Below are 25,360 nucleotides of genomic sequence, written 5' to 3' on the forward strand. Positions count from 1 at the left end.
ATTGCATATTTTTTTTCCATCTCTTTAAGGTAGCCTTGGTCAGGTAAGAGTATCCTTAATTTCCCAATGGAAAAAATAAAGAGGAATGGTCAAATGACATATCCAAGATAGTGCAATTAGAAAGATAAGTTCAATCAATTGGTGATGTTTGAGTGCTTACTGTGTGCAGAGTCCAATAGAAAGCACTTGGGAAAATCCAACGGAGTTGGTAGACGTGATCCCTGCCCACAAGGTGCTTATAGTCTACAGGGATGGGAGACCCAGCCCTAGCACTGCCCAGGCATAGCCCTAAATGATCCATTAGATTATAAGCTCCTTGAAGGCGGGGTTCATATCGTGCATTTCTGTCGCATGTTCCCAAGAGCTTGCGCTTAGCAATATATAAATGATTGTGGATGTTTGGAAGTCATCTTTCATTAAGACAAATTTTCTCAACACCTACTCAGTAGAAATCATATTATGGCTGAGAGGCAAGTTATATGTGTATCTACAGTGTACGTAAAATGGCAAGTAATAGAATAGTTTATGCTTGCTCCAGCAGGGTTTTCTTTGAAACTTCTAGAGATTTCAGCACTGCCCTGCCATTTGGAAATAGGACCTAATAATAATTGTATTTAATTGCCCATTGGGTGCAGTGCACTATCCTAAGTACTTGGGAAAGTACAACAGAATCATAAAGCACATTCTCTGCCCACAAGTAGTTTACACTCATCAGTGGAATCAGACATAAAAATATTTACAAATATTGCAGTGCAGTGGCACTGAATGGCATTTGTTCCAGGCTACAGGAGGAACAAACATCCTGCTGAGGAAATGTGAAAGCGAAAAACAAAAATGAGGTTTGTCTTCCTGAATTGGGAACTTTGACTAACAAATAAGATACACTTGAGAACAAAATCATTCTGGATGAAACAGGTTTGGGAGATGAAAACACATATTATAGCAGAATCAACTGTACTTCTACTTTTCTACAGCTTGCCCATATAGTACGTCACATGATTTGACCCACTTCCTTGAATATGGGTCGGCATTTATTCCTAGAACTTACAGGATACACTTTTTCCTCACAAACAGAAGACTCCTGCTTATCCACACTATGGATTAGCCCCGAAGATTTGGAATCATTTTACCCCTCAACTCCTCATTTCCCAGTTGAGGCTTTCTCCAACATCCAACTTCATCCCAAGACAGTTTCAATATTTCCCCCCTCATTTTTCTTCCTCATTCCCTCTGCACTCTGGCTGAATATGTGTTTCCCTACAGCTTCTCTTTTCCCGAGCTCTAGCTAAGGCTGGCAGCAGGGCCTTTCTAGAAGAGAAGTACCAAGAAGCTTCATGGTCTAGTGGTTAGAGCACTACCCTGAGAGTGAGAAGGACCTGGCTTCTAATCCCAGATCTGCTACTTGTCTGCTCTGTTACTTTGGGCAAGTTACTTATTTTTCTGTCTGCCTCAGCTACCTCATATGTAAAATGGGAAATAGGACTGCGAATCCCATGTGGGACTTGGCCTTTGTCCAACCTATTTATCTTGTATCTACCCCAGCAGTTAGTACAGTGCCTGGCACATGGTAAGCACCTAACAACTACCATAAAAAAGAAGCATCCACACCAGAGAGGTTGGGACAAGGTCTTCTTGGCTAGAAATGGTCCTTTTTAAGGGGTAAGCTGAGTGGGTAAGGGGCTTAATCTTATTAATGCTCCTTTTCATCAGTTAAAACAACTGGGCTTGTATTATCTGGTTGTGTTTTCTAGGAGAACTCAAGGATTAGCAGACATTGTAACTAAGCCCTCATTTCCCCTATTCTCCCCCTCTTATGGACTTGGATGTGTACCCCTTAAGTACTTGGATATTTACCCCAGCCCCACAACACTTAAATACATATTCTTATTCTCTCCCATCTTCCTTACTGTAATTTATTTTCATGTCTGTCTCCTACAGTAGACTGTTAACTCCTTGAGGTCAGGAATTGTGTCTACCAACTCTACTGTATTGTACTCTCCCAAGTGCTAATAGAATGTTGTCCACACAGTAAGCACCCAATGAATACCATAGTTTTTTGGAGATAGTGAAATACTCTGAGTAGACTGTTGGAGGAAATTTGTATTTTTTTAACTGTAAACTCTAGGCTGGTGGCACATGGTCTGTCTAGCAACTGCCTGAAACAACACTTGATTCTCCTCCAGAGATCAGTTCTTGGTGTTTACTTTTACAGATTCAGAGACTGTAATGAGGCAGATTATTGTCAGGAACAGTACAGAAGGGTGCTTCATTCTACCGTATACTTGTGAGACCACCTGCTTGTTTTCATATGAAAACAATTGTCAGTGCGTGAAAGATCATGGAATCAATTATTTTGACCCTGTAATGCTATCCCTACTCCCTAACCTTATTGTGCCTTCCTTATCTAGTGAGTAGAGCATGGACCTGGGAGTCAGCAGGACCTGGGTTTTAATCCCGACTCTGCTACTTCTCTGCTGTGTGACCTTGGGCAGGTCACTTAACTTCTCTGAGCCTCAGTTATCTCATCTGTAAAATGGGGATTAAGGCTGTGAGCTCCATGTGGGTTAGGGACTGTGTCCATCTTGATTAGCCTGTTTCTGTCCCAGTGCTTAGTAGAGTACCTGGCACATAGTAAGTGCTTAAATACCATAGTAAATAACAAATGCCATAATATAATTTATTGAGAGTCTCACCTGCCTTCCTTCAACATGCCCAGACCTTGAAAACTTCTTCTTTCTAGGTTTCTCTTTCCAATTCTTTCTAATGTCCTACTACTGACTGTGTGACAACAGGATGTCTAAGACAGGAAACAGTGTAACCTAGCGGATAAAGCACAGACCTGGGAGTTAGAGGACCTGGGCCCTAATTCTGATTGTGGCATTTCCCGACTGTGTGACCTTGCACAAGTCACGTAACTTCTTTGTGCCTCAGTTTTCTCATCTTTAAAATAGGGATTAAATACCTGTTCTCCCTTCCACTGAGACGGTGAACCTCATAATAGAATAATTAACAGAGATTTCATCTAAGAAAAAGGCAATCATTGAATCAGGAATTTGAAGTTAAGTACATATTAATTCCTAAAAGCATTCCCCATTGGCTGTGCACCTGACTCAGTATCTATCCATTAATTTTACGAGGGCTTGAGGAAGTTAAACATAAACCAGGTCTGTCCTTCGTAGCACAGCTCAGGATTGTCCCAGTTTAAGAGCTTGTAATTTGGTGTATGTTCCTATTTCAATGTCCTAATTAATGATGTTGTACATAAAGTGTCCAATGGTGCCTACCTTTACTAGAATCAATCAGTGTTATTTACTGAGCACTTACTATGTGCAGAGTTCTGCACTAAGCACTTGGGAGAGTACAACACAGCAGAATTAGCTGACATGTCCCCTACCCATAATAAGGTTACAATCTAGAAGCATATTAAATTCTTGAGAATAGGTTTCTGGGACAATTTATGCTGCTGTCCCAGAACTCTAGACTCTGAGGAGCCTTTTCATAATTTTAGGAAACTCCAAGGATCTAGATTCTCAAGTGTTGGACCGGGACCATTTTCCCCAACTTCACAGGACAATAGTACCTCAGAATTGAAGACCTGTGCATTAGTATAGCTTGCATTACCCGTGCTCTAAGCCCTGCCAGAGACTACAGTATCACTTTCATTTGGGATTTCAATTAGGATTTTAAAGTTTAAGCCTTTCCACTTCGTTATTCCTATCCCTTCTGACTTTCAAGATTTAGTTGGCTTGGTGCCCCAAAGGGAGGAGTGTGGAGTCTGAATTTTTTTCCAGGGACCAGTTGATGGCTTTGCCTTTGTTAACTATCAGTGAACTTTCTATACTATGAGATGAATTTTGTGTGTGTGTGTGTGTGTGTGTGTGTCTGAAAAACAAAATGCTAACTTTTTCAAGGTAATCTTTCTTCCCCTCAACAAAAAGAGGTACCATACCTAAGATCCTGCTCATCTTATACCTCAGTTCCTAGTGATTTAAGTTCTTTAGGTGAAAGGAACTATATTCAAGGAAGCAAAATTAAGAATAAGCTAGAAAAATTGAGACATAATGTATATCTTTTTTTGAAACTAATTTACTCTTAATATGGCCATCCTTGAACACTAAGATTGACCTGTGAAGTAGGTGACTGCGTGTTTAAAAATCTGTGACCAATTTTTCTAATCTTGGTATTCTTTCTTGATTTCCTTTGCCATGAAATCTCGGTATGTGTATGAGGAACAGATGGAATAAGTAAGGAGTAATGATAACCAGAATATCTTTTAACTCTGTGCCAAAGTATGGCTTTTAGCTATGAAAAAGACTCATAGTTTTAGTTTTAAATGTCATTTGAACTTATCTTAAGGACTTGAATTTTGGGGTTTCTTTGGAATGTATGTTATGAAGAGAGAAAAAAGTTTTCAAATTGGAAAACAGAAATGTTCTAGAATTTTGGTGGGCACTTGGGATCTGTTTTTATTAAATATGTAATCGTAGGGTCCATGGATGTTGCTGATTATTCAGATATATACTACCTTTAATCACACGAGTCTTTGGTTTAAAAGTATAGCAAGCCCTCCCCTAGGTTTGTTTGACAAGGAGTCTGCTTACATTTTTGTTCTTTGTAGTACTCAAATGTTCAAGGTTTCAGGCGATATTTCAATATTTCAGTTGCTGAGTTGGATGACTTTGAAATGGCTATGGGGGAAAATCTGTTTTTAAATTAAGGAAAATGTACCCTCAAATCCTTACAAGTGCACATGGTAACACTCCCCCCCCCCGAAAAAAAACAAAAAACTACTCAGATGCAGAAATGAGTTAACAGATGCAATCTGTTGTCTTGATTTAAAGAATATTTAATCGCATTTATTTTTTTAAAAGAGTGCCTGAGTATTTTTTCAGGAGAGCTTAAAAGTGATCCCCAAACCTCATGGTAGCTGTCCAGTATTGTCTGTGAGTTTACAACAGAATTAATTCATGGACCATTAAGGATGAGGGCATCTATTCTACTTGTCCCGGAGATTCTTAAACTTCATTAGGAAGTCAAATTCCTATTCATAAATATTCTGTTCAGGCATACCCAAGGTTAGCTTTATTCTTCATATAGTCATTGTGTTTCAGTGTATTCTTATGCCTGGGCCTTTTAATGAACACCGTGAAAAATCAAGATTTGGTCTGGTGTGTTGTAGAAGTGCTTGGATATCATCATGAGAAATATCCTTCATTCATATGTTCCTTATAGTGCTGGTGGCTACTGATAACTTTGAGATGAAGTTGCGTTTCAGTTATGATTCCTTTATTTGCAGCCAGATCTGGTAGAGTTTAAGGTTTTAAATTGTGCAAAGTCTTGTTCTGTCTTAAGCCACTGGGAGAACTTTGACTTGGAAAAGACACTTTTTCTTCCTATGATAATGGTAGCAATGCCTTTGAGGATGGAAGGTATTTTAGAGAATTGTGAAATGGAGAAACTGTGAGTGTAATGTTTTCTTGTTTTCAAGCAACAAGTAATTGAAATTCAATCAATGCTGTTGGTAATAAATAATATTTCTACAAATTGCAAAACAGAAACAAAGCTCCAAATCATTCTTGATTTTTAAGGAGTAGGAAATGTTTCCCAAGTTATTTTCTTAAGTGACAAATACAACTTTTTTAAAAAAAAAATGGTATTTGTTAAGCATTTGTTGAGCATATGTGCCAGGCTCTGTACTAAGCTCTGGAAATAACGATCATTTTTATCTTGCACTCTTCATAACAATTATCACTGTCCCCATTGTCAACATGCGAGAGACAAGTAATAATGAAAGACTTTGTGGAACTGCCCTACCCTATCTTACCCAACAACACATTTTGTAGAAGTCTGAGCCAGTGAAAACTACACACTATGTTATAGAAATCTGACCAGAGGAGGGTTGTTTAGTAAATTATAATTTTTTTTTGCAGTCTGTTATTCATTCAATTCAATCATATTTATTGAGCGCTTATTGTGTGCAGAGCACTGTTAAGCGCTTGATGACAGCTCATCATTTAATAATGACATACATAACTTGATAAATATAGGAGTTTCTACAAGATATCGCTTGCAGGGCTTGGGGGAGACGTTTGATTTCGTGGATCCAGAACCTATCTCAGATCTTTTACTACCTTTGCTTTCCCTTAGGGAGGACTGCATTAAGTCAATTTTTCTGACTTAAACAATTCTGCTGCTTCACCCTGTGCCCATCATGGCCATGCTCTTCTTACTTACATTTAGCCTCCATCTGTCAAAAGTGTATTTCCTTTTGCCCGAACCTTGGTGGAGGTGAAAATCAGTGAATCGGCGGTCTCCAAAACTGCCCATAAAACTGTGCCGAACTCAGGAAATGAGTTATTGGCCAACTGCATGGTGTTTTGTCTGTATTTTTATATTTTGTCTTTTCAGGTTTTCCATAGTTGAGAGAGATTTGCTGGAGACTAGGAGGTGTGAAAATCAAAACAAAAGTATTTTGTGACAGAGTGCTTACGATTCATTGGCTTTTCCTATAGGCTACTCTGGATACCGAGGTTTTCATTCTGGGAGGTCTGGTTATCAATGGGAAACACCAAGAAACTATGATGCTTACACTGGGGGACTTAGTGAAAGAGAACAACTTGACAGGGCCCTGAGAGCCAGTCTATCTGACCGAGGTAAGATTCTTGGAATTGTATTCTTTGACAAGTGTTCTTTGCTTTGTGAGGTGATGTCTGCAAATTTCTAGTGGGTAACGAACAAACTTCCAATTGTTTATTCTGAGCAGAATGTGATTACAGGGAATGCGATGTGGTGCCATATTCCCTCCAGCCTGATCTAATAAGGTGGCAGACTCTATATGTATTGTTACAGTTGTTCTTTTTATACGCCTGCTGCACTCAATTACTTTTACAACATTGAAGTCAAGAAACTCTTGAAAGTATTCTTAAAAGCATGAAACCAGCTCTGACTGTGATACACATCTGCAAGGCATAACATAAAAAGCATATTCTGACCCTTTCCTTCAGCTTTTAAGGATATTGTTGTCTTTATTAAAATGAAATATTCATTTCCTTATGGTCTTCATTAGCATTAGCTTGAGAATAACAAATTCGCTGTTTTTCTCAGTCATGTTACCCAGTTTACTGACTTACAAGGAAGTGTGGGGAGCCAAGAAAAAATACTCTGAAGGAGGGACAAGTTTGGGGCTAGCAATCTCAGCGATTGAGTTGGATCAGATTTGGACCTGTGTGTTGACTTCTGAGACCTCGTCTTCCAGGATTCTAAAAAGTCCACCCACGTGGTTTTGGTTTATTTTTTCCTTGCCATAGAATGCCATGTGAAAGGGAGACAATGGATTAGAACGAAGGGAAAATGCAACATTTGTGATTTCAACAATATAAGGACATTCCCCATATAACACTGAATGAATGCAGAAGCACGGGGTATGCGAATAGCCACACATTTGTGGCTTCGTAGTAAAGTTCCTTTTTGTGTATCCTCCATATTGGCCCTGGCCATTGAGGCAGGTACCATTGCTGAAGATGTCCGAATAGGTGAATTAGCGACCCAAGGCCATTTGTTCCTTTTACCTCTTAGAAGGCAAAAATGAGGAAGAGTTAAGTAGTTTATAGAATCCTATTAAGAATGCAACAGTCTGGTACCTTGTTAGGAATTTCAGCTGTAAGTAGGGATCTTGTATTATTTTCTTTCAGAAATACCAATCTTAATTACTCATGGTTTGTTATTCTGTTTTCTCCTGATATTCTCCCACCGTCACTTATTCTTGACTAGCCCAGTACTTTGGTGTTGTTTCTGTTCATTGCGTCTTATTTCTTCAGTGTGTGTGTTTTCGTTTTTTCCCTCTGTCTGAGCCTAAAGTCTCAAATTTCTGACTGTAAGACCAGTTCTGTATAAACACCAGTGAGAGCTTTCCTGTATGCATTTGGGTGAATGGATGATCATTGTATGAATGAGTGTGGGTGGGTGGGCTAATCTGTATATGTATGAGTGTGAGGGGGAAGATAGGGGATTTTCTCCTTTAATGCGGGGGTAGCATTCTTGCAAAAGCTCACATTAAGGAAAACACATGTCCACGATCCTTGTACATACACAGCCAGTCTTCTGTCATTGCAGCGTGCTGAATGCAAACAGGCAAACGAACAAAACTTCCCACGCCCCTAACGATGTTCAGGCATAACATGTAGTGAAAAACCAATTAATTGTTGGTATTTATTGAGCTGTTATTGTGTGCAGAGCTCTGTACTTAAACACTTGAAAGATATATATAGTAGGTAGGTAGGTGGACAGGATGCATGCCCTCAAGGAGTGTACAGTGTCATTGTTTATTGTTGTATTGTACTTTCCCAAGCGCTTAGTACAGTGCTTTGCACACAGTAAGCACTCAATAAATACAATCGAATGAATGAATGAATGAATTTAATAGGGGAGACAGACTTTAAATTGCAGGTTGGGGAAGCAAAATGTAAAGTTATGTACATAAGTGCTATGAGGGTGGGGTGGGATTAAAATGCTTAGGGGATGATAATGATAATTATGGTATTTGTTAAGCATTTACTATGTGCCAAGCACTATTCTAAGTGCTGGGTGAGGTAGATACAAGATAATCAGGTTGTCCTTGTAGTCTTAATCCCCATTTTCCAGATGAAGTAACTGAGGCACAGAGAAGTTAAGTGGTTTTCCCAAGGTCACACAGCAGACAAGTGGCGGATCTGGGATTAAAACCCATGTCCTCTGACTCCCAAGCCCGGGCTCTTTCCACTAAGCCATGCCGCTTCTGTAGCCATGCTGTTTCCAGATTTGCAGGAAGGGAAGATAGAGTGGGGAGATGAGAGATTTAGTAAGGGAAGACTTCATGGAAACAATATGATTTTGGAAGGGCTTTGAAGATGGGGAGAGTGGTAATCTGTTTTATATGTAGAGGGAGGGGGTTCCAGGCAGGAGGGAGGGTGTGAACAAGAGGTCAATTATGAGATAGAGGAGATCAAGGGAAAGTGAGTAGATTGGTGTTAGAGGACTGGGTTGCAGTGGGAGAGGAGTTCGGATAGGCAGGGGGTAGGTTGGGAGCCAAACATGTGATATGGCAGAACTGAGTATATATGTTGGAGGGTGTATGAGTGTGAAGTGATTGAATGTGTTGGGAATGTGCATATATGTGTGGGTGTGTGTTTGTGAGATGATAGTTATCTGCTGTGTGACCTTGATCAAGTTATTTCACTTCTCTGTGCCTCAGTTACCTCATCTGTAAAATGGGGATTGAGACTGTGAGCCCCACATGGGCCAGTGACTGCATCCAACTCGATTTGCTTGTATCCACCCTAATGCTTAGTACAGTGCCTGGCACATAGTAAGTGCTTAACATTATTATTATTATTATTATTATTATTATTTTAATAACAATAAGGATGGGTCAGTGTAGGGAAGGATATGTGTGGAGGAAGAGAATGAATGCGGTTTTCCACTGCCAAAATACCAAACTACTCCTATGACTTTAACCTCCACTTCTGTGGAAATGATTCTAAGATCTACTTTATTAGCTCCAGGCTCTCTCCAACACAACTTTTCTCTTGACTCCTGATTTCTCAAAACCCTCCAGTGTTTGCCCATTCCCCTCCACTCACCTGCAAATCACTTAACTTCTCACTTCTTCACTTAACTTCGGAGAAGCAGCGTGGCTCAGTGGAAAGAACCCGGGCTTGGGAGTCAGAGGTCATGGGTTCTAATCCCGGATCCGCCTCTTGTCAAGTGTGTGACTTTGGGGAAGTCACTTCACTTTTCTGGGCCTCAGTTACCTGATCTGTAAAATGGGGATGAAGACTGTGAGCCCCACATAGGACAATCTGATTACCTTCTATCCCCCCAGCGCTTAGAACAGTGATTGGCACATAGTAAGCGCTTAACAAATGCCATTATTTTTTTTTCTCTGTGCCTCAAGTAACTCCATCTGTAAAATGGGAGATAGACCGAGCCCCATGTGGGTCAGGGACTGTGTCCAACCCGATTATCTTGCATCTACCACAGTGCTTAGTACAGTGCCTGGTATATAGTAAGTGCTTAACAAATGCTATGAAAAAAAATCAAGAAGAAATTCCTGGCTACTTGCTTTAAGGCACACAAACACCTCTCCTCTGTCCTCTTTGCTCCCTTTATTCACCACTCCCTCAGCCCCATAGCCGTTATATACATAGTGGTAATTTATTTACTTATGTTAATGTCTATCTCCCCACTAGACTGTAAGCTTGTGGCAAGCAGGAAATGTGTCTGCCAACCCTGTTGTATTGTACTCTCCAAGGCGCTTAGTACAGTGATCGGCACACACTAAGCACTCAGTAAATGCGGTTGATTAGGTATTTTTCTCATTCTTCTCCTGCTACACCCCAGTTAACAGGATTTACTTCTCTCAAGCTGACCTCTTCTTTCTCACCACTGAAAAGAGTAGGTGAATGAGAGAAATACCTTGAGATTGGTAGTTCTTTGATTAAAATGGAATTCTATAAATGAGGATACTGGTGTGTTTTCAAAGAACACTGAAAATAAACTGAATCATGAATTTTCTGTGCTTTGTGGAAGAAAACAGGGAACTTGATCCTTTTCTAGATTTACTTTAAATATACCAACAGTGGAGCTAAGCTTAATCTTTGCAGTGAATTTAATTCTGTAGTCTGAAAAGTCTCCCCTCTCAGAATTCCCCCAAAATCTCTCAACTCTTATAATGTTAGGGACAGATCAACTGACCTTTCGGTGGAATCCTTGCTCTGTTCCACTGAGCGTGATTACAAAATACTGGATCGTATCCCCTAACCGGTAATGCACCTGCTGCATTCCATTTCAAAAGGCATTCCTTCTTGGGGTGAGAAAATAGGATGCCAGTGGAATTGAAATCCCAGAGAAGGTTGTATTATTTTCCAGGTTCTTTAAGATGATTTCAGTTAACCCTTTCCCAAGACCTCAGAGGTGAATAAAAGGAGACTTGACTAGTAGTATAAGGAGACTACTCTGAGATGGTGATGTTGTAACCAAACACAGCATTTCTGAGAATTCACAACTGAATTGTAATGGTGTACCTTGTTGTAGAATCTGGGCCATTAGTCATCTCTAAGCACCCCAAATGATTAGAGGTGTTTTGGGCCCCTTATCTTGTCAAGTTCATCCTCCTTGATGCCCCAGCATTCAATCAATCAATCAATAAGTAGTATTTATTGGGCACCTACTGTGTGCTGAGCACTGTACGAAATGTTTGAGAGTACATACGGCAGGGTTGGTAGACATTATCATTCAACTGTATTTATTGAGTGCCTACTGTGTACAAAGCACTGGACTAAGCACATAGGAGAGTATGATATAAAAATAATGGGACACATTCCCTGCCCACAACAAGTTTACAGTCTAAAGGGTGAGACAGACATTAATATCTATAAATAAATGAATAAATAAATTACAAATCCATACATAAGTACTCTGGGGCTGAGGGGCGGGGAGTCATGTTCCCTGTTTACAGAAGCTTACTGTCTCTCCACTCTCCCCCTTTTCTTGCTCCCATTGCAATTGAAAGTTGGGGCACGAGACCATAGATGGATCTCTGAGCCAGCTGCCAGGTAACTATGCCTGTCCCTTTTAAGTCTGGTAGTTGGAAGAGTCGAAGGAATAGGCAGGGCGGGGAACTTTATTCTTTTGATTTCCAGAATACCCAGGAGGTATTTCTAGCAATCTGGGTGTGTGTGGATTAGGTTTGTTTAACTCTTGTTTAGTCACCTAGAATCAAAACACTGAAGCTTATGACTATCTTTAGGCATAGGTAAATGTTTGAGCAGGCCTATATATATATCTTGTTGAAAGCATCATAACAGTGAAAACTCTTCAACAATAGTCTCCATTTGTACTTCCCCTTTATTCAATCAGTGGTATTTACTGAGTGCTTACTGTGTACAGAGCCCTGTACTAAACACTTGGGAAACACAATTCACTAGAGTTGGTAGACAAGATTCCTGCCCATGGGAAATTTAGAGTCTACTGGAAGAGCTTCCTTTTGTAACTCAAAACAAAGAATCATAGTGGATACTTTCAATACAAGAATGTGTTATTGTCATACTTTTATAGCAATATATTTGCATGATCCCTTCCATGTTTAAGAGAAGCAGCATGGCTCAGTGGAAAGAGCCCAGGGTTGGGAGTCAGAGGTCAGAGGGGTGGGTTCTAATCCCGGCTCCTCCTCTTGCCAGCTGTGTGACTTTGGGCAAGTCACTTAACTTCTCTGTGCCTCAGTTCCCTCATCTGTAAAATAGGGATTAAAACTGTGAGCCCCATGTGGAACAATCTGATCACCCTATATCCCCCCAGTGCTTAGAACAGTGCTTTGAACATAGTAAACACTTAACAAATGCCAAGCAGTGTGGCTCAGTGGAAAGAGCCCGGGCATGGGAGTCAGAGGTCATGAGTTCAAATTCCGGCTCTACCACCTGTCAGCTGTGTGACTGTGGGCAAGTCACTTAACTTCTCTGTGCCTCAGTTCCCTCATCTGTAAAATGGGTATTAAGACTGTGAGCCTCACGGGGGACAATCTGACTCCCTGTATCTACCCCAGCGCTTAGAACAGTGCTCTGCACATAGTAAGCACTTAACAAATACCAACATTATTATTATTATTATTATTATTATTATTAAAAGTAATGCTTTTGGAGGCAGGTTGTCATTACAAGTACAGTATCTGATTCTTTGTATTCATTCATTCAATTGTATTTATTAAGTGCTTACTGTGTGCAAAGCACTATACTAAGCACTTGGGAAAGTACAGTGCAACAATAAACAGTGACAATCCCTGCCTACAATGAGCTCAAAGTCTAGACAGAGGAGGGAGATAGGCTTCAATACAAATTGACATGAATACAAATAAATAAAATTGCAAATATATACATAAGTGCTGTAGGGCTGTTGGTGGGGGGAAGAGCAAAGGGAGCAATTCAGGACAATGCAGAAGGGAGTGGGGGATGAAGAAAAGTGGGGCTTAGCATGGCTTAGTGGGGCTTTGTATGACAACATTCACTAATAGGTCAGTCATTTCTTGCAAAGGAGAGTGAAGGTTGTAGGTTACAAATAGATGGAGCATTTATTATTATAAATAACCTTGTCTCCTTCTGACGCCCATTTCAACTTCATAAACAAATATCTAAGAGGCCACTGAAGCCACCCTAGTAGGGACCTGGAGAAAAACATTGGAAAAGTTCCATCATGCTATGAATCAGAAGGCAGATGCCATCTCTAATAGCCTTAGACCATTGCTTTCTTCCTTCCTCCGATGAGTCATGCACACTTTTATATGGCCTGCTACGCTGTTCAGCTCAAGATTGGGTAAAAAAAGTTGTGCCTTTGGCAACTTCTGTCTGCTAGTCCCAAACATGTGGTGTTTCAATCTGGAAAACTTTACCCCAATTCTGACATTCTTCTTTTTGGTCTTCTCTGACAGCTGAATGATCACAGAATCAGATTTGGATGAATCCCCAATGAGATCAAATGTTTCTTATTTTACAATCTCCCTTCCCCCTCCTCAAACTGGCCAATCGAAATTGGTTTTATTCGCATGGGAGCTCCCGATGGAAAATACCGGAAAGGTCTTTGCTTGGGACAATACTGCTCGTTCTCCATGCCAGAGCTGTTTTTACTCTAAAACTGGAAGTGTAAAATGACCACCAACCTAAAGGAGAAAATATATTTTATAAATTCACTCTGATATTTGATGCTTAACTTTTTACCAGATATTTAGATTAAAAGTGGTAAACTGTTTTTTCATCTCACCTCATATATTTATGTCTAAGATTTTTTTCCCATATGTCCGTGCATGTCTTTGAAATGTGAGAAATGTTAAAATGAAATCAGGAAAATTCTCCCAGGGGTAAAATGGACCATAAAGCATGATCTGGCTACTTTTTCCAGTATGTGTATGTGTGATGCATGCTCAATCTACACATGATTAGCTCCTACAAGTCAGGATATTCAGTAACTTTTAAACAAAAGCAATGTACTATTTGGTAAATAAGTAAAAATAATCTGGGGAGATGAGTGGTTTCTAGTGCCTGGCCCATTTTCTGTGTAGCATATTGGATGGCAATATGATAGACAGGGTGTCTGAGATGGGGGGGCCCGAAGCCTCGTGCCCATGAAGGACCCAGCCCTGATGGTGGGTGGCTGAAGCCAAGTTCCCCGCTTCACCCGCCGTCGGCTCCAAAAGAGGAGAGCCAGGACGAGGGCTCTGCCATGGCAGCTGGCGCTCCTGGAGGGGTGTTCGTATCTATCCTTGCTGAGGACTGATGCGTAATAGTGCCTTTGCTCTTCTAATCGAGTGTATCAGAACCCCAGAGAGGGGTCAGGGTTCATGTCTGCTAATTCTTTTGTACCGTACTGTCCCAAGCGCTTAATACAGTGTGCTGCACATAAGCGCTTAATAGATACCATTGATTGATTAGTGTCTTCTCTAAGCAACAACAAAAAATGGGACAGTCATAAGGGGGTGAGATATATAAGCACCCACCAACTGACAGAGACACACACAGACCTAAAGCCATTCATTTTTCCACATGGTATTTGTTAAGCCCTTACTATGTGCCAGGCACTGTTCTAAGACCTGGGGTAGATACAGAGTAATCAGGTTGAACACAGTCCATGTCCCCAGTGGGGTTCACGGTCTTAATCCACACTGTAGAGATGAGGGAATTGGGGCACAGAGAAGTGAAGTGATTTGCCAAGGCCACACAGCAGATAAGTGGCAGAACCGGGATTAGAATCCAGATCCACTGCTTCATTTGGACAGGAAACACACATTCACATACACACACACACACGGAGATGTAGGCACAGAGAAGCAGCGTGGCTCAGTGGAAAGAGCCCGGGCTTGAGAGTCAGAGGTCATGTGTTCTAGCCCCAGCTCCGCCGCTTGCCAGCTGTGTGACTTTGGGCAAGTCACTCAACTTCTCTGTGCCTCACTTACCTCATCTGTAAAATGGGGATTAAACCTGTGAGCCACACATGGGGCAACCTGATCACCTTGTAGCCCCCCCCAGCGCTTTGCTTTGCACATAGTAACAGTCTTTGCACATAGTAAGCACTTAACAAATGCCACCATTATTATTATTATATCTAAAGATACTCACCCCCACACTTCTTCCTGTTCCACTTCATTTTAATCGATTCATCAGCTGTCGTTTCTGGAGCCCAGTGGCAGAGATCCTTCTGCAGGAAAACAATAATAATGATGGTGTTTGTGAGAAGCAGCGTGGCTCAGTGGAAAGAGCACGGGCTTTGGAGTCAGAGGTCATGGGTTCGAATCCCAGCTCGGCCACTTGTCAGCTGTGTGACTTTGGGCAAGTCACTTAACTTCTCGGTGCCTCAGTTACCTCATCTGTAAAATGGGGATTAAGACTGTGAGCCCCACGTGGGACAACCTGATTCCCCCGTGTCTACCCCAGCGCTTAGAACAGTGCTGGGCACATAGTAAGCGCTTAACAAATACCAACATTATTATTATTATTAAAGTCCTTACTATGTGATGATGATGATGATGGTATTTGTTAAGCGCTTATTATGTGCCAAACACTTTTTTAAGCACTGGGGTAAATACAAGGTAATCGGGTTGTCCCACGGAGGACTCACAGTCTTAATCCCCATTTTCAGATGAGATAACTGAGGCAGAGAGAAGTTAAGCGACTTACCCAAAATCACACAGCTGACAAGTGCAGCGTAGCTCAGTGGAAAGAGCCCGGGTTTGGGAGTCAGAGATTATGGGTTCGAATCCTGGCTCTGCCACTTGTCAACTGGGATTAGAGGTGGGCTGAGGTGGGATTAGAACCAAGACTCTGACTCCCAAGCCCGTGCTCTTTCCACTAGGCCTCACTGCTTCTCAGTACGATGACAAGCATAGCACTCTGTGCCCAAGGTGTCAAGCTGGCACAGAGTGAGTGGCGATGATGGTGATCTGAGGCTTTTAGTCGTCTGACTGTATGCAGAGCCACAACAGAATTGGCTACCTGGGAGGTGGCTAGGATTCCCATCCAGCCAATGGATATGTTTGCAGTCATCCTGGAAACTTCCATCTGCAGCTTAGTATGGTCAGTGATGGTGGCAATAGCTGTGGCTGCCACAGTAACCAATATGGCTGACCAGTCCGGTCCTCTACCCCGACCTGAAGTGGGACCCCAATTAGTCCAACTTTAGGTTTCTAGGTAGTGGGACATTCTGAAACCATGAGACCCTCTACTCAGGTACAAATTGCATAGTTCTGGGTCAAGTTTTGTTTCCCAATCGATTCAGGTGATAGATCGACATTTGAATCCTTTAGTATTATTTTCCACAGAAACTTCTGCAAATAGAAAATGTTTTTGAATTTGACACTTTCCCGCCTATGGATTTGAAATTCTGTGGTTGTGTTTCATAAATGAGGGGTGTGAGAGAAGCAAATACCCATACAGACAAAATTGAAAGCTCCTTTAAGACAGGGACCAAGTCTCTTATTGATCTCTCTGCATGGGCCTAGGGTAAGGTTCTGCACATAGTAGATGCTCAGTGAATATCCCAATAAATGAATGGAAGTTACTTTTTTTCCATTTGTTACTCCTATTTTTATTCACAATAATCCTGAATTTATGGATTTTCTCTGTATGTGGGACAGATCCAGCAAGACTCCTTTTACAGATGTCACTTTGTCAGATCTTAGAAATGGTAATTCCATGAAGTGTCTTCAAGGAATATCTTGTCAACCTGGTAATAGTATAGCGTAAATGCTGTGTTGCAGATTATTTAGCTTGAAAAACATTTCCTCATCTTTACACACATACACACACACACACAGATTTGTGCCCTTTATTGACCTCACCCAGCAGCATTTATGTAATAATAATAATAATGTTGGTATTTGTTACGCGCTTACTATGTGCAGAGCACTGTTCTAAGTGCTGGGATAGATTCAGGGTAATCAGATTGTCTCACGTGAGGCTCACAGTTAATCCCCATTTTACAGATGAGGTAACTGAGGCACAGAGAAGTGAAGTGACTTGCCCATAGTCACTCAGCTGACTATGGAAGAGCCGTCAGTCGAACTCATGACCTCTGATTCCGAAGCCCAGGCTCTTTCCACTGAGCCACGGTGCTTCCCAGATCTGTAACTCATTTTAACATCTGCCTCTCCCTCTAGACTGTAAGTTCCTTGTAGGCAGGGAACTTTTTGCCATCTCTGTTGTCTTGTAACAGTAGAGTGCTCCGCACACAGTAAGCACCCAATAAATCTGATCAATTGATATCCTTATATGGCCAAAATCTATAATCTAAGATACATTTTTGTGAATCAAACATATTTATTATTTGGCCACGTAAATAATGCCTCGGGTCCCCAAGGAAACAGTAGTGTGCAGCTGCATGCTCTGTTACGTCTCTTTAGACTGTGACACAAGGCACAGGGTACATTTACAGAACTAATGAGCAATTAGAATGTTCTTCCCTGTCAATTAAATTGAAGAATAATGAGGCTGAATGAACACTGTCCTTTTCAAAGGATGTGGATTTCCTAAAAAGCATGTAATTCTCTGTTGTTTACAATTACATGGATGGTGAAACAGCTAGTTACATGAATGAAAATGAAATAATATGATTGGGAACAGATGGATGAGAAGAACTATCCGTACAGGTACCACTTATTCTAAATTTAGAATGTTCCCTATTTCCTTCCTTCCCTCTACTTCCAATTGCTCTCCTGACACCTTCAACCACTGTTAAACCATGATTGTCTGGAAGATTGGCTGGCAGGAGGTGTTGTAGTTAGCAGCCTCTTCCTTGGCAAGTATATATACTCTAATCTGTCTTTTGGACTGCTAGTTGTGATTGTGAATTTGGATTGCCTTTAAAAATTTAATATTGCTGAAATGTCACCTCTCGTCTAAGCCACCCAGATAATTCTGGGACTATGAAGGTGGAGCCCCTGCAGGAAATTATTCAACATATTGCCAGAAAATAAAAAGTCGGTAGCCTTTAAAAATTTAAGTGCTCTAATACAAAAGAGTGGACGACACATCAATTAATAGAAATAATGGTCATTTTAGTTGACTACCGGGAAGTTTTCACTAATCATGCCTGTTTTTAAGTTATGCAAGGGCACTGACCTTGTATGTCTAATTGTCCCTTGTGCTGATGTGTTCACTGTTTGCTGTACCTGCTGCTGTTTTATTTTTTTGCCTCTAACCTCAGGATCCGCTTGACACTCAAATAGAGCATGCCTTTCTTGATTGCGGTGGTACCCGACTTGTCTGTTTATTGCAGTCGTCTCTTGGCTTTCTTCTCTGATGCCGTATTAGCTGAGACTTGTACTTACCTTTAGGGCATTTCCTTTTTCACTCTTGCTTTCAGTCGCCTCATTTCAACTCACCGTGGACCAGCTCCTTGGTTATTCTACTGTCATCTACTCTCACAGGTCACACGGAGTGACGCTTTGTCGAAATGAACCGTAACTCCCGTCCTGGTAGACTGACTTCACTCTAGGACTCTGTGAGCTTGTTATGTGATATTATGACATGCAAGTAAAACTGATAGAGCAACTCAAGGAGCCAAGTAGCATATGAGGGTGGAATCTGGGTCTTACAACCGTAAAGAAGGTTGGATAAGTCCTCTAGTGTTACAGACCTTTAGTTTGGTTTAAAGTGGTTAGTCACGTTGCCTATACTTTGGTCATTTTGAAATACGATTCCCCCGTATAAGAATTGTGGTTGCTGTTAAGCGTTTAGTCTGTGCCAGGCACTGGGATAGATACAAGGTAATTGGGCTGGACACAGTCCCTGTCCCACTTAGGGCTCATAGTCTTAATCACCATTTTATAGGCGAGGTAACTGAAGCACAGAGAAGTTAAGTGACTTGCCCCAGATCCTTTGACTTTCAGGCCCGTGCTCTATCCACTAGGCTACACTGCTCTGCAGGGCAGTGTGCATCCCAAGTTACAAAACTTTGTCAATCAATCATTTTTATTGAGCTTTTACTGTTTTCAGAGCACTGTACTAAGTGCATGGGAGAGGACAATATAAGAAAATTTTGTATGACATTCAGTTGAGTGTTGTCGATGAAGTGTTGTGTATAGGGTGTTCCTGATGCAGGCTGATACATCACCTCACTTTTCTTCAGATTAATTGTCGGTCACAGCAAGGCTGTGACTCTTCGAAGCATTTATAGCCATCAGAAAGTCTTCATGGGTGTTTGTCTCTAGGCTACAGTCATTTACTTAGACGTTCAAGAACGAATGTCTTTAAAGCTTTTATAATGCTGCAAGCATTATCGAAAGCAGTGACCTTGTACAGTACGAAGCAGTTGGTAGGTGATCAATAAATGTTAACTGAGTTGAATTAGAATGGTGGACCAAGTGATTGGCTGTAAGGTAGTCATTTTGAAAAAACATTAATGTTTTCAGCCCCTGACATGCCCCTTCCAGAAGACCCAGGCTAATCCAAGCCTGGACCAGCATATCATGGACATTTAATAAAACCAGTTATAGTAAAGTAACTTTTGCAAATGTTCAGATGATTTTTGAATTTGATAAAGCGTTTTCAGTGTCATCTTCTAAAATCTTATGGCCTTCTCTCTCCTATTTTCAAAAGTCAGTTCATCCTCTAGCTCTCTCCTGCTGACTGGTTGTCCTGAACACTAGGAAAGTGAATAATGACCCCCAGAAGACCAAATGTTCTTTGTATTCTGAGTATCTCATTTTCCCCTTTTCTATCTGGTAAAAAAAAAAAATGCCCTCGCCACCAGATAGGGATGATGATGCTGATGATGGTATTTGTTAAGCACTTTCTGTGTGTCAAGCACTGTTCTAAGTACGGGAATAAGTACAATCTAATGATGTTGGACACAGTCCCTCTCCCACATGGGGCTCACAATCTTTACAGATGAGGGAACTCAAGCCTACAGAAGCCAAGTGATTTGCCCAAGGTCACAGAGCAACCAAGGGGTGGAGCTGGGATTAGAACCCATGTCCTTCTGACTCCTAAACCCATGCTCTATCCACTAGGCCATGCTTCTTCCTAAGCCATGCTGGGACTGGTGGCTTCCAGCCCCCCGGGGATCCAGTAGCCAGTGGCACTTATTTCAGCCTAAGGAACTTCCTGGGAGCGAAAATAAGCAAAGCCATCAGAAGAGAGATGATGAAGAACTGGTGGTCACTTCAATACCTGCCCTGTGATGTACAGTCAACTTAGAGAGCCATAGAGGACAACTACTTCTAATCTGTCTTGTGGATCAGCATCAAAGCATTTGCAGCCTTTGTATATACTTCTGTATTCACTTATGCAATCAATCGTATGTATTGAGTGCTTATTGTGTGCAGAGCACAGTACTAAGCATTTGGGTTAGTTTATTATAACAGTTGGTTGGCACATTCCCTGCCCACAACGAGCTTACAGTCTAGAGTACTGTAATTCAATTTAATATGATTCCACCATTTTTATATATGATTATATCCTGCATTAGAGTAAAAGCATCTTGTAGGCAGGGAACATGTCTTATTGAATGTTTCCAAGTGCTCAGTGCAGTGAATTGCTCACTGGACAGGGAATGTGTCTGTTGTTTTATTGTAGTCTCCCAAGTGCTTAGTACAGTGCTTTGTACAAGGTAGGCACTCGGTAAATATGATTGAATGAATTGCAGTGAGGCATCTAACATATATCAGTACTATTCCTAAGGGCAAGTGACTGACCAAGTAATCCAGGATAGATTGTTGTTCTTGTGCCATTTTTTTAAATTTATCTTAAGCACTTACTATGTGCCAAGCACTCTATTAAATGCTGGAGTAGATTTAAGCCAGTCAGGTTGGCACAATCTCTGTCCCCCATGTGGCTCACGGTCTAAGTAGAACGGACTAATAATAGTACTTATTAAGCACTTATTATGTGCCAAGCACTGTTTTAAGTTCTGGGTTAAATACAAGTTAAGCAGGTTGGTCACAGTCCCTGTTCTACATGGGGCTTGCAGTTTAAATAGGAGAGAGTAGGATTTCATTCCCATTTTACGGATGAGTAAAATAAAGCACAGAGAAGTTGAATCTCTTGCCCAACGTAACACAGCAAGGAAGTGGCAGAGTCAGGATTAGAACCCAGGTCCATGCTCTTTCCAGTAGGCCACTGTCGCCTAATGCTTCCCAAGAAAGTAGATTCCACACCCTCCCATGGAGGTCTATTCCAAGATCTTGCTCTTTTCCAACAAAAACTGTTCCTGGTTTTAACATAAGCCTATTGCCTCTTGTTCTCTTGTATACTCATTTTTAAGCATTCCACGTACAGTTGTCACTTCTATAAAATCGCTTCTCCATCTTACCTTTTCCTCGGAGGACTTATTTCACATGCCTTGATTGAATTTTTTATTCTTTTCCTTTTTTCTTCACCTAGTTTTAAAAGTACACTGACCAAAACAGGACCCAGTGCTCTCTTAAGGGTGTGATTACTGCAGAAAGGTTACCTCCCAGCTCCTCTTGCATGTAATATTCTTCTTATGTACTCTCCCGAGTGCTTATTACAGTGCTCTAAACACAGTCAGCACTCAAGAAATGTGATTGATTAATATGTATAGTTCCAGGTTGGCCTTTTAGTAACAACAGCCGTCCTTTGCTTTCTTATATTCAGTTTGTGACCCTCAAATGCCTCAAATCTGGGCATTTAGACCAAGCCATTCTTTTCCCATACCTCTTATTCCCCTCTGTCATCTTTTCCTATTTAAATGTCCCCCAAACACAAGTCAGGAAGGCATAGTTTTGAAGTTTATATAAAACCTTGATAGGTCCACACTTGGGGCACTGCATAGATTTGAGAGTACCACTTTTCTGGAAAGCTATAAGAGAGGGGAGAAGATATTGAGAAAGGCAGCGAAATTAATACGGAGGGTAGAGCAATTTCCATCTGAAGATAGACTGAAAGTATTGGGGCCAGGCAGGGAAGATGAAGGCTAAGAGGGAATACGACCAAAGTTTACAAACTCATGAAGGGTGTGAACAGGATGATATGAAATTGTTCGCTGAATTCCAAGCCAGCATGAGTAGGGAGCATTCGTTGAAGCTTGAAGGTGGTAGGTTCAAAGCAAACAAGAGGAAATACTTCTGCACACAGCAGGTGGGAAACATATGGAATTCATCATCTCAAGAAATGGAGGAAGCCAAAAAAAAAAAAAAACCAAAAAACCCCATAAGATCAAGTTGGTTTTGGATTAATTTGTGGATGATAGATCCATTGTGTACAGTTAGGAATGTTACAGTGAAACATTAGGAGCACTGGAAGGCGTGCAAAGAGGCAAAACAGAAATGTGGATGATTTGCTGTTGTAGGGTTAAAGGGAAAGTGAGGGATCTTAGCTAGTGCGTCTCTGATCATTTTTTCCTTGCAAGATTCCTTGGTGTCCTACTGAAGACAGAGTACTGGGCTGGATGTTGGGACCAGCTTTGGAACGTTTTAGGTCCCTATTATCCGTAAGACCGTTTTCCCAATTGGAGTATCTTTATTTGCGGTTCCTACCTTCCAAAACATTAGTCACCCCACTCCATTTAGTCATCTTTACGTAGTTCCTTTAATCCAGTTCGCTTCCCAGTTGATCAATAAGAACATCATGTGGTTTGGAATTGAAAGTCTTTTTGAGGTCTCACTAGGCCATGCTTCTTACTGTTTAGCATCGCCTCTTATTCTATTGTAGGAGTGCATCAAATTGGACCCGAGGGATCTACTGCTCTCAAAACCACATTCCTTTCTTCTTATTCTCTAATATTCTTCCAAGTAGTTGCCAATTGATTAAGAATTGCTCTGGTATCTCTTCTCCCTACCCCTCCACCCCGTCTTGTTCTACCTTTCTCTTTAGAGTTCTTTTTGTTATTTCACAAAAGGCTCTGATTCCTAATTTTGCTCTCTTGTCTGCCATAAAAAAAACCAATTTTAGGTTTTTTGGCCCCTCAGTTCAGCTTCTGTTTTAATTTGTAAATGGGATTAAAAATTGGTTGGGGATGGGAACTGTTTTTTTCCTTGCCTCTTAGTTTCATTTGTATGTCTTGTTCAGCCTGTTTCTGAGCCCATCAATATCAAATGATTAGTTCTTTAGTAGAAATCATTTCTCAAGCAATCGTTCTGTATTTTTCTCCATCACACCAGTCTCTCTGCCTCCCTCTCAGGCTTTCAGTTCCATTTTTCTCTATGAGGCATTATCTCTAGGTTAATATTTTGTGAAGTTTGAGATGTTTAAAATAATTAAGGTTGCAAACAGAGGACAGAGGGTTCATTATGACAGTAAAACATTGCAACCTCTTATGCATTTTCTGGATTTTCACTTATTACAGGGAATCAAGTGATTTACAACAGTGGGTCACCGCCCCCCCCCCCCCCCCCGATTTGTCAGATATAATGTCTGATGCTGAACAGAAGTAGCTGATTTTCAAAAAGGAAAAAATACTCTATTAACAATAGTGCATCCTCCAGTTGTATTCTGATTCATCTCCCCTGGAGAGTGTGAGGAATTTTTCCTCCCATGTTTTTCATGAGCCTTTCAAGTTTCACAGTCTCCTTTCATGTTTTGTAGAACAAATTACTAAAAGAGAACCAATTCAGGGCATTTCCGGAGAGCACACTTCAGAGCTCTTAACTTCCAATAGGGTTTCAACATGAAAACTTAATGAGGATTCAACAGCTCCAGTGAAAATATGAGTGTGAGATCAAATTTTACCCATGAGGGGAATGTTAACAATTTAAACCAGCATGCAACAGTACATACTGAATCTTTCCAATTCTGGTACATCTACTTACCTTGGTGCAGCTAAGATAGATTTGTCCAAAGGCTACATTTTAAGAATTTTTATCAATCCTTAAATAGCTTCAAGCTTCAATCCTGAAGGCCAGATCCAAAGTAAATCACCCAAACCCTAGGAGTTCTAATAACATTTGAATACTTTTCTGGACTCTCTTCCCTGTGAATCTTAGGGCTTTAGAAAATTGAATGGGCTTGTTAGGCTTTTTTTTAAATTGATCACTATGAAATGTCAAAAGTTCCCACCCAAAAAACTCTTCTGGAGGTCATCTAAGCTTTTCATTTGGGATCCCCGGCAGTTATTGTTGCTTGGTGAAGTTAAAACATATAGGTAATTCTTAAAGCATGGTGGATAAATCAGGTTTCCCTCCCACTCAAATTATTTTGACCACTCTAGTTGTAGATATTATGTTCATCTCTCCCGTAGAGTGTATGTTCTTTGTGGACAGGGGTTGTGGCACTTGATTATTCTGTAGTTCTTTAGTGCCTTGTACACTGCACTTAAGTGGGCGCTCAATAAATGCTCCCTGCTACTGTGATTCCACTGAGTGGACACATAGCTATGTAGGCATCCAATCAGGAAGAGGTGAGTAATAATACAACTCTGCTTCCCAATCTCATTCATCCAGTGGTTAGGAATATTGTTCCATCCAGAGGCACCATTCAAATATGAGGAACCTGAATCCAACTCAGCAAATGGCTGAGGGATGTGGAATGAGTTTTAAGTGATTGTTTGAGAGACAGGAATACATGGCATTGTCCCTCTTGCCATTCCTGGGTTCAAACATCTCTAATTCCTCTGTCCTAACTTGGTCTTATTCTATGGTATCTCTACTCCACATTTGAATCCTCTGTACAATCATGAAAGAATTCATTCTAGGGCAACAAAAGCAGCACCCCCATCTCATTTCCTCCAGCATGCTACTGGCCCTTTTTGTAGTGGTATTTGCTTACCAAGTGCCAGGCCTTCTACTAAGTGCTGGGGCGGATACAAGATGAAGTAACTGAGGCATAGAAGTTAAGTGGCTCGCTCAAGATCACATAGCAGACTTGTGGCAGAGCTGGGATTAGAGCCCAGGTCCTCTGACTCCAAGGCTTGTACTCTTTCTATTAGGCCATTCTGCTTTCAAGCTAGGTAGGAAAATCGGGTAAGAAGTAGAGGTCCCAAGCAGTTAAGGGGTATTTGCCCATCTCAAGCCTTGGACAGCTGAATTACACCACTTAGCTTTCTCCCTTTAAACTGTACATGGAAAACACATGGAAGCTAAGTGTTTGTGAATTGAAACAGAACCTTTCTGAAGATTCAGTTGCTGAATCTACTGGTCACTTGAAACAGATATCACCTTATCCCTGTAATGGGCTGCTTTGAAGTGTGTCTTCATTCTATCCATTCTATTGAGTGCTTACTCTGTATAGGCACTGTACTGTGCTTTTGGAAAAGTACTATACAAGAAAGTTAGTAAATACTCTCCCTGCCCTCAAGGAGCTGATGGGTTTTTTTGTCGATTTGATTTAGCTCAGCACACCTCCTGGTGTGTCCCCGGAGAGGGGTACCATTTGCAAAACAGCCACTT

The 25,360-nt window shown here is 41.1% G+C and overlaps 1 protein-coding gene across 2 annotated transcripts in view; it reads left to right on the forward strand.

Annotated features, from left to right (window-relative positions):
• RHBDD1 (rhomboid domain containing 1) overlaps positions 1-25,360 on the forward strand; it is a 129,474-nt gene that overhangs the window by 71,199 nt on the left and 32,915 nt on the right. The window contains exon 6 of one of the 2 annotated variants that reach the window (XM_029069711.2): positions 6,513-6,653. The exons of the other annotated variant lie outside the window; for it this stretch is intronic. Coding sequence (XP_028925544.1) covers positions 6,513-6,653 — 141 coding nt within the window. The remainder of the gene's footprint in view (positions 1-6,512; positions 6,654-25,360) is intronic. 2 annotated transcript variants of the gene reach the window in all.

This window comes from Ornithorhynchus anatinus, chromosome 7 (genome assembly GCF_004115215.2).
Source record: "Ornithorhynchus anatinus isolate Pmale09 chromosome 7, mOrnAna1.pri.v4, whole genome shotgun sequence".
Classification (NCBI taxonomy): domain Eukaryota; kingdom Metazoa; phylum Chordata; class Mammalia; order Monotremata; family Ornithorhynchidae; genus Ornithorhynchus; species Ornithorhynchus anatinus.